The sequence below is a fragment of the Scleropages formosus genome, chromosome 2, assembly GCF_900964775.1.
Source record: "Scleropages formosus chromosome 2, fSclFor1.1, whole genome shotgun sequence".
NCBI classification, from domain to species: Eukaryota; Metazoa; Chordata; class Actinopteri; order Osteoglossiformes; family Osteoglossidae; genus Scleropages; species Scleropages formosus.
In genome coordinates, this window is record NC_041807.1 from 19,687,559 (window position 1) to 19,704,351 (window position 16,793).

At 45.3% G+C, this 16,793-nt stretch overlaps 1 protein-coding gene across 1 annotated transcript; it reads left to right on the forward strand.

Moving 5' to 3' along the window:
* Nucleotides 1–6,343: 6,343 nt before the first annotated feature.
* Nucleotides 6,344–13,531, forward strand: hcls1 (hematopoietic cell-specific Lyn substrate 1). Its single transcript, XM_018747079.2, has 15 exons — nucleotides 6,344–6,478; nucleotides 7,503–7,586; nucleotides 7,686–7,759; nucleotides 7,958–8,087; nucleotides 8,238–8,348; nucleotides 8,839–8,893; nucleotides 8,997–9,107; nucleotides 9,218–9,328; nucleotides 9,736–9,791; nucleotides 9,872–9,941; nucleotides 10,255–10,403; nucleotides 10,671–10,823; nucleotides 12,029–12,179; nucleotides 12,495–12,557; nucleotides 12,854–13,531. Exons 2-15 carry the CDS (start codon nucleotides 7,503–7,505, stop codon nucleotides 12,985–12,987), a joined length of 1,452 nt encoding a protein of 483 aa, XP_018602595.1. The 5' UTR covers nucleotides 6,344–6,478; the 3' UTR covers nucleotides 12,988–13,531.
* Nucleotides 13,532–16,793: the final 3,262 nt, after the last annotated feature.

Sequence of the window (16,793 nt, forward strand, 5' to 3'; positions counted from 1 at the left end):
TCCCTTGTGGAACACGCTGTTGGTGGCCTTTCTTGGTGGACTCCCACTGATAGATTCTCTTGTCTTTGCACCCTGAGTTGTTGCACCAAGAGGTTGCCACCGCAGCTGCCACTGTGGGTCACCAGCTGCTATTTAAACCAGGTTACTTCCTGTCAGCTGACATTCCTAATTGAAACTGAAACTACTCCAGCAATGGCGACCAAAACAAAGAAAGAGACGTGATTAATTGAGCGACGGAGTCACACCAACTCTACACTACGGGACATAGATTTCTCTGAAATCGCGTTTAGGTGAATTCACAGTGTTCGGGGGTTTAATTAATGTGGTTTATTTGGAAAAAATAATAGGACCACCAACAGGAAATGAGATTTAGGAGCTCACGTGATGCTTCATTGCCTCGGCTTTGGTTGACTGAGGAGCAGAAATCGGTGAAGCAGATTAGGATACTTAGCTTAATTTCTGGATAATTTTTGCTCCATTGACTATTTTACCAGCCCATTAGGCTTTCTTAGCAGCCATGGTAGCATTACACCTGGTCTAAGGGTCCAGTAGTGACCACAAGATGAGTGAATGATGTGGACCTTTTGGGAACAGCTCCTGTCTTAGCAGGAGAGAGGAACAGGAAGCGGGAACTACATCAGCTCCAAGTACTACTGCAACTCTCTTCTGTGAGGCCTTCCTGCTACTGCCATCAAACCTCTGAAGCTTCTACAGAATGCTGCTGCACATGTTGCGTTTGATTTGCCGAAGCGCTCCCATGTATCTCCTCTACTCATCTCTCTGCACTGGCTTCCAATAGCTGCCCGTATCAAATTCAAAACCCTGGTTACTGTGTACAGATGCATCAATAGAACTGCTCCCAGCTATTTACAAGACTTGATCTACCGGTACACCCCAGCCAGGCCCCTTCGCTCATCTACTTCTGCTCGCTTGGTGGTCCCACGCACGAAAGGTAAAGCTCGGAGGTTCTCGGTTCTGGGTCCGTTGTGGTGGAATGACCTTCCCCCGTCACTCAGAACTGCGGAAACTGTCTGTTTTCAAGAAGGGTCTGAAAACCCACCTTTTCCAGATCCACTTCGCCCAAGATCTCTTCAGATCCTTTATGGTGTAACTGTTCATGCATCGTAACTCCAGAAGCATCCCCAGATACAACCTTTATTCAGCCATTACTCTGGTATTGTACTGCTCATTTGTGTATCTTATAATATTTAAGAAAAAAATATGAATAAAAAAAAATTGGTGTGGGTATTGGGATTTGTCTATCCTGTGTCTTATGCAGCTACTTGAACGATGAACCTCGGTGCAGCAAGTAGAAGGGAACAAACTAGGTTTGCTTGAGACTTTCATGTTTGCAGCTATGTCTCCTTCTCTCAGTGCAATGCATAAATTGTACTTTTGCTGAGATGTATGTCGCTTTGGTCAAAAGAGTCTGCTAAATGAATAAATGTAAATGTAAATGTATTGCAATCCTAGTGACTTGCTTGGGGATGGGAAGTGTCTGCAGCTACCCAAGTGTCTTTGGAGTGTCCCAGCAGGCCCTTCACCATTGTGTTGCATTTGAAGATTCCAGCTTTCAGATGCAAGATGCAGAGCTTCTGTGATTCTCCATGGAACTGATGGACACAGTGCTTCTGTTGGCGATTGTTGGCTGAGAGGGTGGAGGAGATGGTTAAATGCTTGAGTTTTCAGGTCCTGAAATGGCTGCAGTGGAACTCAGCAGCACGAAGCATCAGAAACGTATGCTGAGATACAGACGGAGCGGCCGAATGACGTCCATTTTATGCACCGCAGCCATCGGCACTTTGGATTACTAGTAAGAACACAATCACTTATTAGTGGGTATTAAAAAAACTGTCACATTAATTCCTCAATGGGACTTTGACACATGGATGAGACCGTAGCAGGTAAACAAAAAGCGATTAAAAGCTTACAAGATCCATAAATGGAAGCTACAAGAAGATATGGTGCTCTTTCTGCGACCGCATGTCAGCAAGGTCCTCACAATGAGGTAGAGCAGGACCTCCTGGAGTTCAGAAGGTGAGGCACCAGTGGTCCCTAGAGGCAGTCTGAACCCTCTGTGCGCTGAACACAGCAGGGAGACACAGAGGAGAGATCATTGGGAGCCATTTGGAGGAGATCATTGAAAGAAGACAATCAGAGAAAGGGTAGGGTGCAAGAGGTGGACGGAAGACATGTTGACAGTACCCTGGCTGTAACATATCTTTTTCTCTCTGGAGGACAGCACAGAAGCCATGTGGACGGAAATCGATGAGGATCCGACATAAGGTGGGTGGAGAAACATGGGGTTGAGCACCAGGAAGATCAGCTCCTGTGCTCTTCATTGCTTACTATTGTTCTTCCATTAATTGCATGAAGAAGAACATACCTTTAGATGTGTGGTGGCGTCACATGGCTACAAACATGTTTTATGGCCTTTGAATTATGCAGTTTTTCCCCATGTCCTTGGCTGTACCAAGATGTGTGTTCAGAATATCCTAAAGCCTTTCCTTTAAAATAGCCCAGGAATTTACACTGTTGTGTAATGCACTTTTTGTGTTGCTCTCAGAGACGAACGTTACTTTGGAGAAAAGCGTAGTCTAAATGAATAATTGTAAAAAAGTGTAAATGTTGGAATGCAGTGACTGTGATAATAACTATATTTATTCATGTAGCAGACACTTTTCTCCAGAGCAACTTCCAACAAGCTCTATGTAGTGTTATCAGCCCACACACCTTATTCGCCGCAGTGACTTACATTGCTAGATACACTACTTACAGCAGGTCACTCATCCCTTCATCAGTGGAACACACTCTCTCTGCATCACTCGCACGCTATGCGTGAACCTGAAACAGCATGTCTTTGGACTGTGGGAGGAAACCAGAGCACCCAGAGGAAACCCACACAGACACGGGGAGAACATGCAAACTCCGCAAAGACCGAGAGGGGATCAAACTCATGTCCTTTTGCACCACCCAGGCGCTGTGAGACGATAGTGCTGCTCACTGTGCCACAGTGCCAACCCAGCTGTACTAGTAATCACTATTATAATTATTTAGCTGTCCCCTTTGACCAGGTTAACACAGCATGTAGTATATGGGAATTTAGGGCAATGTATCTGACATTTTAACTGGGAAATCTCTCCCAAGAAGGCTTTAAGGACTCCGTACGGACTGTAAGGCATACTGTTGATTCAGCTTTTAGCATGTGACCATTTGAAACAGCTGTTTGTCACCGGAGACTATTGAAAGTTTGCCTCAATTTGCAGGCTCAGCAAAACAAGCATCAGACACACTTACCTGTCTGGGACAGTCAGGTGCGTTCGGATGAGCGTCCACAGGCCCAGACAGCAGCTCCTGCAGACAGGCGGAGGATAATGCCGGCGCTGTCTGCGTCCCAGCCACGGCGGCGCTAATCCACCTGAGCAGGACCTTTGTTATGATACCTAACCTTGACACCAAAACCCTATACGGCTCAAAGACCGCAAGCCGACGTCTCTCCCCGAGATTTTCACCACACTGCAGCGGAGTGACTGACAGTGACAATATCTCTTTTCATTGTCCTTCAGATCTGTCCTAAAACTGATTTAGTGCTTTTAATTCAATGGTCTATCTATCTATCTATCTATCTATCTGTCTATCTATCTATCTAAGTTACTGAGATAGTAGATTGTAGACCAAGAGGCCAATGCAGAATGTCATCATCTTTGAATTACAGCTTTTTTCTGTTCTTAAGGAGCAGGAGACCAGGGAGGAAGAGCATCCTTCTCGTTCTCACCAGTGCCAAGACCACTGCCCGAGGAGCCCAAAGAGGAAAAAGAACCACCTGCGAATGAACCTCTGCAGCCCTTTCTTCATGTATACACCCTTTCCACATATAACAGGGTCTCACACAATGAAAGATTGCTTATGAAAGTATATACCATGTATTATAGTATTTCCTGGTTCCAGTGAGACAGTCCTAGGAGCAGCATTTTGAATCCTCTGCACGCTGGATATAGTGCGATACGGACAGATTGTTAATAGGGCATTACAGTAATCGATTCGATTCGAGATAAAGACATGGACCAGCTTTTCCTCATCTTCTCTGGAAAAAAAAGTGCCCTAGTTTATCTATATTATTCAGCTGGAGAAAATCACATTTACAAAGGAAACTTCTGGTATGGACCATATATCTTCCCAGCACACCTGCTCCCAAGCAGTCAATGATTTCATTTCATTTGGTTTTTACGGGGGAGAATCTTGGAACAGCACATACCACTGCACCTGCCTGCTGGTGTACGTCTGCCCTGTGTTTACTCTCCTTGTGTTACTTGTCACCCTCATATGTTCACGTGTCCTCAGCACAAATCGGTACTACTCACCTTACACTTTGCCCTTACAATGAAACTCTGGCACTTGAGTTCACAACAAGTTTCCGTGGCACATCACGACAAATACTTTTCTTTACCAAGTATGTCAGAATAATCAGGCTACAATCTGTAACATCATCAGAAAAGAATTTCTGTTGTGGTTTTACAATGAAACCAACAGACAGACACAAACCGGACTTTTTGACGAAGGCCTTTTTGTGTGAACGGTGGTCCCGCGAGCTTGTACCCAGAAGTAGAGTGACCATGAGGGGTGGTAGGAATTTTCCCAGTGGGCCGTGAGGTTTTGACCAAGGAGACTGAGAGCAGAGTGGTTTTCACACTCGGATTGTGTGCAAACACAGGCAGGAGTGGTTCACAGCCAACAATCTTTGCGCAATCAGGTTATATATTTGTATCTATATCACTCCATCAGTTGGCGAAAAGTACATTGCATTCCTCAAATACTTTCCCCTAGAGAACCTTGCAATGTGACGCTCTCTACTGCTCTATACTGCAGCGATTCAGGGTAAGTACCTTGTTGAGCAGGCTACGGCAGAAGGTGGAATTTAAACCCGCACCCTCCACGGAACAGCCTGTTTGGTTTGTGTTTGGTGCCTTGACAGCTGCAATACTTACACTGTTTCTCAGATCAGAACCTCTAAGGACTGGCCTGCAGAATACAGCTGAAAGTGAGTCCCACTGGGGCCCAGTTCATATCCCATCAGATTCCCAGAGTAAATGCATTAAAATGTATTGATGTGTTTTAATGAAGCAGTGGGATGGTGAGTAGTGCTGCCAGGGCGTGGACGTGCATCTGATCCTGGCTCAGTGTGTGTGGAACTTGCACTTTCTAATTTCTTTGTGGAGTTCCTCTAAGTGCTCTGGTTTCTTCCCACACTCCAACAGACATGCCTTGAAGTGAACTGGTGACTGTAATCACTGCCCATTGTGTGTGCTTCACTGGTGTGTAGATGAGTGATTCATTGTGTGTTGTGTATCTAGAAGTGTGAGTCACCTTGGGTGAAGAGGTGAGGGCTGGTAACACTACACGGTGTTGAGTAGAAGTCGGAGTAGCACGCCGAGGCCGCCCGGGGAGGGGGCGGCGACGGGAGCAAAGCAGCCACAGCTGGGGCTGATTACACTCCCTATTTCTTCCCTGGTGCCCAGCAGTAGAGAGAGGAGACCGAGGAGGAGAACGAGCTCAAACCCGATCCCAGAGACGACGCCTGCGTCCCGATCGACCCGATTCTCCCAGCCCCCGTGACCCACACGAAACTCATCCTACCTGGTCCCTGGTCCCCCTTTTCCATCCCCTTCCTTCTCCTCGCTGTAAGGGCAAATAAAAGCCTTCACCAACGGGCAACTGCACCTCTTGTCTCCTGCTTCGTCTCTTACGGTTGCTTTGGCGAAAAGTGTCTCCTGAGAATAAAGCGCATGGCAGAGAATTACATTTAAAACACAGCTGACATCCCTGGGAGCACCGTACAAAAACACATCAGAGTGGTGAAGATTCTGTGGGCGAATTGGAGCTCTGTTCCCTAGATATTGAGGAAGGTGCAAGCGGACGTCATTAACACAGGGCCGATCGACACCGACCAGTGTTACCAGTGAGCTGTAGAGGAAATAAGTGCAAGATACACTCAAACTTTTCCTCCTTTTGAGTGGCAGAGAAACCTTTCACAGCTACTGCTATCAGGCAGCGACGGTCACCTACATAAAGTATAGCACATCTATAGCTTTTTGAATGATGGATTAGTGAATTATGAAAATGGCAAGAACCTGTTTGTAAGAATCATTTGCCTATTGATTTTGGCTGAATATATTATACATATTTTAATTAAATATTATGCATGTGTGATTTTTATGCAAATTTCAATTATTTTGACTGACCTTATCAAGTAGCATCGGTGTTTTTCGCACATGCATAATTGCTGCCATATTTAGACAGGTTCGGGCCCCCGAAGGCGGGCAGAAGCACTCTGCTCCTTCCTCCATCAGCGCACCAACACGCACTGCTTCCTCAGCCGCTCGGTTGCGCACTTCCTAATGCGCGCAGAGGGGTAGCGGACTCTTGGAACACAGTTTTCTATTTCTTAATCACTTAATAACACCACTGCCAGAGACTGAATGTAAGTGTCCCTCCTATGCTCTTCTTTACTTATGTCCTTAACTATATCAAAGTGTAAATATTCTTCCTGACTATTTGAGCATGGTGGCAAGAAAGAATCAGGAAGTGGTTATAAGTGTTCATTTTTAACATTTTTTTTTTTTCATTTCTACATCAAGATGCTCAGGAAACAAATAGTGTTATAGCCTGTTATTGTTTTGTAGTCTGTATTTCAGTCCAATATAATGCATTTGATATTTTACCCACTTTTCCGTGATAAAAAAAATCATTTCACCTGAATAAGGAAGTGAACCAGATATACAAAGGATGTTACAAGAACGGTGACTTTTTCCATTCTGAATTTTTGGGATGCTATTTATTTTACTGGGGAAAAAACATGCATGCGAATGCTAAGACGAGCAGTTTTGCCGCAAGGGACGACACCGCTGTTAATATCGAAGCACTAATGGTTGCGCTGCAGGATGCACGACACCAGTACTTAGCATCAGTCTCGCACTGAAAAAGATGCTACTTTCTGTTTGTTCACCATGGTACAGTATAGTCTCCGTTCTACATTACATCGTCACTATTACTGTAACGTTTAATGGCCCGCAGGCTTTTACACTTTCCTTCTTACTTATGTGGTGCAGTCTGTGTCACACAGCAAACTGTAGTATGGCATCGTGCAGAAACATTTCTTCTCTCTGACGTGGTGCATGAGGTTGGGCATAATGCATGAGGTTGGACATAATGCGTGATGTTGGACATAATGCGTGATCTCGTATGGTCTTGCTGTTGCTGTATGAAATGTAATTTTAACTGCGCTTCGGCCCTCCCAGAAGAACGACGCTTCACTTCCTCTGTGGCAACAGTTAAATTAGACCGAAAGTTGCTTTTTGACGTCACTCGCTCCACCGAGACAAAAAAAAAGCGAAAGAGGAAGCCGGACGAACTGCTGCTCTGTGTACATTTCGGTTTTATAGACAGAAGGATCTTTCTTACTTATTCATCTGTTGGTGTATTTATGGCGTCTCTTGTGCCGCTAGATGTGGAAGTCGGTGGTGGGTCACAATGTCACCGTGAAGGTGGCTTCGGAGGGGGACGACTGGGAAACAGACCCCGACTTTGAGGTGAGCTGCCTTTCACTCGTGGGGGGGGTGGGAGGGCAGAAAGGCACCGCTGGGATGTCGCTTTGTTCGCACGCATCACGGGCGGCCGGTGTCTTTCAGAATGACGTGTCCGAGCAGGAGCAGCGATGGGGCGCCAAGACCATTGAGGGATCAGGCCGAAAAGAGCACATCAGGTACTGCTTCATGCTATAGCCTTTCACGTGTGAAGGGTAACGGTGATCTTCTTAGGTGTCATGAAGACCTGCGTGCGCGACAGTGCTGTTACCGCGGAGGAAGGAAGATAAAGTGTTGAATGTATCTTGCTGAGATGGCACCGGCGTTGCGTCAGCTCGCTCTCTGTTTGCGTGTGTTCTCCAATGAATTGTTTGCAGCGTGGCTGAGCTCAGGCAGAAGGTGTCCATTGAGCATGAGAAGGTGAAGAAGAAGGAGTTGGAGCAGGCCCCCAAGGCCTCGTATGGCTACGGAGGGAAGTTTGGGGTGGAGAAGGATCGCATGGATAAGGTGCGTCGACAGGAAGCTTAATATCTGCCAGTAATGACCTCCTTATTGTCAGCTGTGTGATTGATCCGTACTCTTGTGCTTCTGTCTGTGTGTGGGTGTGTGTGTGTGTGTGTGTGTGTGTGTGTGTGCATGAATCGTGTAACTTTCCAGATGGCTGTGGGACATGGATACGTGGCTCAGGTGGAGCAGCACTCATCCCAGACGGACGCAGCGCGGGGCTTCGGGGGGAAGTTTGGGGTGCAGAAAGACCGCGTTGACAAGGTGAGGAGGGGGAACAGGTGGTGTTAACCGACGCCGAAAGTTCCACACAGTGACCTACAACACATTCGCAGCTCTCAAGAAACACCCCTCCATCGACTGATGGCTTCACCTAGCTACCAAATGGGGGCAGGTTACCGCACCATTACAGTTTTCACCTATTTCAAAAGTACGTTAATGACAGATGGAGAGGTACAGACACCCATGATTCCGATGCCTATGTTTTTCAGCACATATCTGACAGCAGTACCTGTTTATAGAACTGATAGGAAATGGAAAAGTTTTTTCAACAGATAATACAGTACACGTTTATGGAGGAGATAGGAGCTCAGGACAGAAGTGTGTGAGAAAGAGATGTGGTTTGAGACCTTTGTAGAACATTGACAGGGATTCAGCAGTTGTGAGGTCTGCATGACACTGCAGCCCAAGGTAAGGCTTTTCGCACTGCACTGTGTGCCTCTTGTAACAATGACTTCCCCCACTCTGCCCACAGTCAGCTGTTGGCTTTGAGTACAAGGGGAATGTGGAGCAACACGCTTCCCAGAAAGGTATTCGACTTGCTCAAGAGCATTTTACATCACAGGTTCGGCATCTCGGAGTGTCGACTCTTCCTGCTCGCCGTTTGACTCTCACTTTTCCTTTCCGCTTTAGACTATTCAAAGGGATTTGGCGGAAAATATGGAGTGGAAAAGGAAAAGGTGGACAAGGCTGCTGTGGGTTATGACTACAAGGGGGAGACAGAGAAGCACCACTCTCAGAAAGGTTAGATCGCCTCCTGCTGGCAGGGCATGGAAGCACAGTATCTGCTAATTACCGTCTTTTACCCTATAACTTCTCCCATCCTCCTTTATTCTCCCTCTCTCCTTTTTTAGACTATGCAAAGGGATTTGGTGGCAAGTTTGGAGTGGAGAAGGAGAGGGTTGACAAGTCCGCCTTAGGTTACGACTACAAAGGGGAGACTGAGAAACACGAGTCTCAGAAAGGTGATGCACGCAAAACTCTGTGCTTCTCTGTCTAGTGCTTGCAAAGAGACGATCCAAAAGCTGTAAGAGATTAAAATATTTTTATGGCGAGATGAAGAAAGGCAACAGCTGGCGAACTGAACGAAGAAACACACCTGGTTTAATTCCAGGAGGGATCGTGCTGTAGAGAAAGACATGCAACCTAAATAACTATTTTAATACAGTATCAAGCTGCATAAAGGGCCAAAGGTGTAAAGTCATTTTCTATCTATCTATCTATCTATATAGTACATGGTGGATGGTACTCCCGCCTTTAATGTCTTAAGTAAGTCAAACTAGACTGTGTGATCAGTCCAACGTATCTGGATGAAGCTAATAGTGAAACATTGTTCATTCCTTCTTTCTTCCCCTCCTCTCTGCCATCCCAGACTATGCTAAGGGTTTTGGAGGGCGCTACGGTGTGGAGACGGACCGTGTAGATAAGGTGAGTCGACGTGCTTTGCCTGATCGTACAGCCGTGTCATCGCCTCCACGTCAGGCCGTTAACTGTGATGTGTTCTACAGAGCGCGGCTTCCTTCACAGACATGGAGTCCCCCAGCTCCTCATACCAGAAAACACAGCCCGTGGAGGCCTGTGAGTATCACTCCTGAGTCACACACTCACAACAGTGAAGGAAGGGCTCCTCTAGCCTTGGACAAAGTAGTTTGCAAGTCATTCTGAGTAAACATGTCCGCTGTGCAAATACGGGCGTCACGGTGTCCACCGTATGAATGGTGGTAGCTGCTAATTATCGTCAGAAACCAGAGTAAGACACATTACCTTGAATTGCTCCAGTGAAAAGTATCAAGCTGTACGAATGGATGAATAACTGTACGGAGCTGAACACTGTAAGGTGCTTCGGAAAAGTAAAGAAATGGAACTGGTTTCCTTGTGTCCACACAATCAGCGGGTGCTGGGGCTGGGAACCTGAAGGCTCGCTTTGAGAACATGGCCCGGGCATCGGATGAGGAGAACAGAAAGAGGGCAGCAGAGGAGAGGGCCAGGAGGCAGGCCAAGGAAAAGCAGGAAAAGGAGGAGGCCCAGCGAAGGCAGAAGGTTGGCAAGCAGATGTTTTCACTGATACACGATGCCTTAGTGGTCAGCGTGAGAGCAGCTGCAGAAGTGATTCTTCCACAGAGGCGTCGGGGAGCTTTGCAGATGGTGGCGCATGAGGTGTAACGGGAACTATCAGCAACAATGAAAAGTTGTTCGTCACATTTCCTTGCTTCTGATTTATCAGGTTGCAGAGATAGTAGACTGTGGACCAAGAGGCTGACACAGCATCTCATCACCTCAGAATTACAGCTTCTTTCTGTTGTTTAGGAGCAGGAGAGCAGGGAGCAAGAGGAAGAGGAAGCGCCTCCTCCTCCTGTTCCCCAAGCAAGGAAGAGCTCAGCGGTGCCCAGACCACCGCCCAAGGAGCCCGAAGAGGAAGAAGAACCACCTGCGGAGGAACCTCTGGAGCCCTTTCTTCATGTATACACCCTTTCCACATACAACAGGGTCCCACACTATGAAAGATTGCTTATGAAAGTATATACCATGTACTATGGTATTTCCTGGTTCCAGTGAGATGGTCCTAGGAGCAGCATTTTGAATCCTCTGCAGGCTGGATATAGTGCGATACGGACAGCTTGTTAATAGGGCATTACAGTAATCGATTCGACTCGAGATAAAGATATGGACCAGCTTCTCCTCATCTTGCCTAGAAAAAAGTGGCCCATTTCCTCTATATTATTCAGCTGGAGAAAATAAGACGCTAACCTAGATGTGGCAGCAACGGTAGATTAGCATTGAATAAAATGCCCAAGTCTCTAAGGCTATCGGAGCAGTTAAAATTTAGTCCTTGAGAGTTTGGAATATAAGTAATTTCTTTGTGAGTTACAGCATCTCCATCAAACAGGAGAATTTCTGCTTTATCATTGTTTAGAGATCAAGTGTCACCACTCGCCCACTGTTGTAGTTCTATGTAGCAATTAGCTGAAGACACAGCAGAACTAGTTTGATCATTTGGTCTCAGAATTTCTTGATGAGTGAATATTTAAAAAACAACATTTCAGACTGCTTATTGACAGAGGTGCTGGGTTGGAGGAGTTTTAATATGTTGTCAATTGCTCACACACACACACACACACACTCCTGCTGCTAGGTGTGCTAATAACCCGTGCTCCAAGTTTTGGCCACAGTTTCCATTTATTTAATATTATAAAGGTTTAGGTAAAACATGATGATGTCGTAGTACATGAGATGCACAGAATTTGAATGTTAGCTGCCGGAAGGATTACAGAACCATACGCACCCTGCAATCTGTGGCAAAATGGCTGCCACCTCGATAGTCCTACAACCAGTCAACTTCGCAGTTTAGCCGCCATATTTTGATAACGAATAATTAAAGAGCTCCTGTTAGGATTAATGTGTTTATACTCTTTTAGTACCAGAGCATTGAGTCTCCTCAGATTGGTATCGTGTTCCGTGGCAGGAAACAAAGAAGCTTTGAAAAACAGTCCTGTGTAACTTCCTTGAGAAACTGACTCAGTAACTAGTGCCACTAGTTCATGTGACGGCCTTCTAGTTCTCTGGTGTCCGGTTTGTGTGGCACCTGTCCTCCCGGTCTGCACCTGCCCTTTTGTCCAGGTTGCGCTTGGTCCGGTGCTCCGTGTAAACTGTGTGGTATCCGGCAGGAGGCGAAAGAAGAGCAGGAGTACGATGAGCCCCCGGCGCTGCCGCCCCGTGCCGATGACCTGCTCGACGAGGTCTACAGTGCCCCCGAGGAGACACAGCTACTGGAGCAGGAAGGGGACTATGAGGACATTTTAGTGCCACCCCAGCAAGGTCAGCGGGCAACACTGTTTTGTCGAGGCACGCATATTAAAGCTCGACTGGTCGTTGGTCGGGGGGCGCGGTGGCGAAGTGGGTTGGACCGAGTCCTGCTCTCTGGTGGGTCTGGGGTTCAAGTCCTGCTTGGGGTGCTTTGAGATGAACTGGTGTCCTGTCCTGGGTGTGTCCCCTCCCCCTTTGGCCTCATGCCCTGAGTTGCTGGGTTAGGCTCCGGCTCTCTGCGACCCTGTATGGGACAAGTGGTTCAGATGGTGTGTGTGTGTGTGTGTGGTCATTGGTTATTAACTAACTCATATTTTCCACTTGTAGACAATGACTATGAGGACTTAAACTGTGGACAGACAGCTGTGGCCCTCTACGACTATCAAGGGGGTAAATATCACCGCCGGTCTACGTTTATGACAGGGTTTTGGGACCCTGGTGGTTGCTTGGCTATCAGTGTTGGACGGTCTTGTTAAAATGTGACCAGAAAATTCACATAGTTGCAGCAGTGTGACCCGTGACCTGGCATGTCCTTCTCCACAGTTCCTCAGCTGTTCTTTTCAACCGTTCAACAGTCCTACTCAACTTCCTTCGCAATATGCGTGCGGAATTTCACGCTCATGTCGAGGACATACTGGAACAGTACACTGTGTGCTTAAGTAGGGTTTTTTCTTGTGATGTTGCAGAGGGTGATGATGAGATCTCCTTCGACCCGGACGATATCATAACAAACATTGAAATGGTGGATGAGGCCTGGTGGCGGGGCCACTGCAATGGTCGCTTTGGCCTCTTCCCCTCCACCTTCGTGCGGCTGATGTAGCGAAGCGTCTGGATTTTTCATGTGCCAGTTCTTCTAGTCATTCCACCACTCGCTCTTTCCTCTTTCATGTGTTAGTGCCTCTGGCAAAGCTGTCACGTCTTCCAAGTTTCCCGTCTCTGTTTCTCTCCATCTCTGCGTTCAGTAATGCCAGCCTTTGTCTTCATTCGCATCATCTTCCTCTACCCTTGGTAATGTCTGTCCTTCACTCCATCGGTGTTAGCCACTGTAAGCAAAGACTGAACTTGACAAGCACATGTCCTACTGAATCTATACTGTGCCAGATTCATTTTTTGGGCGTTAATTTGCAAAAGCACAAGGACTGTATGCTGGCTTTGATGTTCACATATCTTGTGAATTAATCTACCTTCAGCCTGTAATCATTTTTAGTTGACTGTCCAGTATTTCAGTGGAACATAGCAGAAAATTTTCTGACAGTTCTTTGGAAAATGTTTTTTATTTGAATTAATTATTGAACTTTATTATGGATTTCTTTTGCTTTTTTTAAAGAGTAACTAAAATCGCCGAATAAATGATGGATCTGCTACGACTTTGACTCATTGCGAATACTTGCATGGTTTCCACGGCAATGGTTCATAACTAATGCTATCAGCTGAAGTAATTGTGTCCATTTTAATGAGACTTTGTGATATTTTAGCATAAATGGATGTCAGTTCTGGGGCTCAGGAGCACATAATAATTTTTGTAACAGAAACCAACAGTAATTGTGTCTTCAGTTTATGAGAATTCACCTTACAAGGGGTGTTTCAGAAACGAGTTACCTTTGTGGGGGGTAGACGTATCCAATAAATGTCAGTTGCTTGATGAAAATTCTATTTTCGCTGCATTTTGAAATATACACCACAATGTTCTGTCTTGAAGGAAACCCAGCATTTTTTTTGCCATATACCCTCTGTGCGATGCTTGGGTGGGTGGGACTTCCTGGTGCGGGACTTGTGATTTTTCTTCACCTCACAATCAATGTAACTTTCTGTATAAGTAACGTTATAGTTGTGGCAGGTACTCCCAACCTGAAACCAGGTAAGGATCACAGTCCCACAGTAGGAACCAGGTGTGTGAGAAATGTGCTCCGGTACAAAAGCTTCATTTGCCACAGTGTGTCTTCTTAATATTTCTGTAATACAGAGAAATTAATTTCTTTCTTATGCATTTGATTGAAAATCAATTAGAAATCCTCCTAGTGAGCTGTTTACATTCTCCTGCACCCTGTAGCAGGAAGAAAGGAGCCAGAAAGATTTTTTGAAAAAAAATTCAGCTGAAATAGTCTGTCTTCTTATTTTTAATTTATTTTTCACTAATCATTTTTTATGCCAAGTTCCCTTGCTGATATTGAATGCGTTTTTATTTCCACATTTCATTTACATTGGTAAGTGCTGTTAAACTGTATTAAATATATGTAATTATTGTTTTGGAAATTAATATTTAAACTTACTTGACAAAAACAAACACATCCCATATGGGGTCACGGGGAACTGGAGCCTACCTGGCAACACAGGGCATAAGGCCAGAGGGGGAGGGGACACACCCAGGACGGGACACCAGTCCATCACAAGGCACCCCAAGCAGGACTCGAACCCCAGACCTACCGGTGAGCAGGACTGTGGTCCAACCCACTGCACCACCACACTTGACAAAAATATTTAGGCATATTTGGGTTTTAAATGAAAATAATATTGTATGTAAATTTACTTTGGGATAAATTCTATGTAATCTATCAAAGTTTGCGTGGTCAAATACAGTGGTACATTCAACAAGTGATGGTAATGTGGTGCTTAGAGACACTACCTTACACCTGAAGGATGCAGGATCACATCCCACTTGTTTCTCTAGTACCCTTCCGCAAGGTACTTACCCTGGATTTGCTCCAGTAAAAATTGTCCACCTCTATAAATGACTGATTAAGTGAGTTGTTATAGGTAGAAACATCCTGTAAATGACATGACTAACACAACAACAACGTTGTTAGATTAGATTAAACACTTTGAATGTTCCCGAAACATTCAGACTTCTCAAAACCACATTTTATTATTCATACTTTGCAAAAGATATATGACATTTTGCTTTTTTCTGTAACGCCACTTCTTAGAAGGAACTGTTTTCGTTTTTAACACCTACCGGTAAACACACACGTTTTGAGACACCCTTTCCCAGACATACAGTGGATGCTTTAAATAGCTTTTGAATACGCTGTCTTGGAGTGGTATCGGTTTACTGGTGTCAAGTGTCAGCTTCACTTTCATTTTTTTAATGATTTTCTACATTTACTAGAAAAGGGTAGTTGTATGACAGATAAATTTGTGCCATACAGTTGATCATATATGGTCACGATGAACTGTCGCACTGAAATGTCAACCTTTGACTCTGGTGATTGTCGTTTGGATCGGAGCGATAAAGGTATTCATGCAAGCAGGTGGCCCTGGAACACGCCCATCAGTTGAGGGTGAACACACTCCCTTTCTTCTCTCAGTGTCTGAAACACCTGTTGAGCTTCACCTCTAAAAAGCCTGGAAGTCCAGACTCCAGACAGTGATGTAAGGGTGTTCAGATAGACAAAAACTGCTCAGGTGTACAGGACAGGTGTACTGGTGGACTGTAACAACAGGACTCAGGGACACCTCTCATGGTCCAAAAACAATGCAGAGTGGAAGGTAAGGTAAGACTTGTAGCATTATACATCATTTAATAATTTTTGTGTGCATGTGTGTATATGTATTACTCTATTTACCTTATAGTGTAATATAAATAGTATGTATAGTACACATATATAAATTTATATACATATATTATATATTTATATATATTTATCTAATGCATACATTATATAAATACACATTTATATTTATAAAATGTGTCTGTATATGTAGAGCTATATAAATATGTACATACATACACACATATTTTATAAGTATATTTATAGATTTTAAATATATACATATTTATGTATTTTTTGAAGTATAGATACTGTACACATAGAGTGTATATTGCATCTAGTATATGAAGTCAAGTATTATGTTTGGAAATGATTACACTTACGTGTCTTACCTAAACTAACTGGAGACCGAAGCTGACAACAATCTACAGGGCAACAAAATAAGATACCCTTATTAAGGTGTGAAACACACACACACACACATTTTCAGAACCGCTTGTCCCATACGGGGGTCACGGGGGAACCGGAGCCTACCCGGTAACACAGGGCGTAAGGCCGGAGGGGGAGGGGACACACCCAGGACGGGACGCCAGTCCGCCGCAAAGCACCCCAAGCGGGACTCGAACCCCAGACCCACCAGAGAGCAGGACTGCGGTCCAACCCACTGCGCCACAGCACCCCCTAAGGTGTGAAACAGCTTTAAAAAAGTTTTTTTCACCTCTGAAAGCAGCAAGAGTAAAAAAAAGGAGCGTCCAGCTCTGGACACTGAATAACTGAGTGTGGTGAAAACAAACACAGGTCATTGTTCAAAGGTCTGGGCGCTCTACTCGCTGGCAGCACGGTATGCAGAAACGTTAAATGCAGCCGCTGGTATACAGTTCATATGAAAGAGGCGGGAAGGGAAAGGAAGAGGTGGAGAAAACGTGATCGTGTTTGCATTCAAAATGAACTGTCGGTTGGAGCTTTTTACTGGAGTTAATTATTAGTCACAGCAATTGTGTGACTGCTGTTTCTGTTCGCCTGTCCTTTCACTGACCGTGTTCTTCACCATGCTCCACGGTGACATGAACTGGTACTTTAAATATCGTGTGCGCTTCAGCGTTCTTCGTTTCGCGTTACAGGCATTTCGCAATCATCA

What these genes read in the sequence shown, in the direction of transcription:
- hcls1 (XM_018747079.2), top strand. Translation starts at nt 7,503, where the DNA reads ATGTGGAAGTCGGTGGTGGGTCACAATGTCACCGTGAAGGTGGCTTCG. An exon ending in AACACAGCCCGTGGAGGCCT is followed by an intron (nt 9,942 to 10,254) that starts GTGAGTATCACT and finishes CCACACAATCAG; the next exon opens with CGGGTGCTGGGGCTGGGAAC. An exon ending in CTCTGGAGCCCTTTCTTCAT is followed by an intron (nt 10,824 to 12,028) that starts GTATACACCCTT and finishes GGTATCCGGCAG; the next exon opens with GAGGCGAAAGAAGAGCAGGA.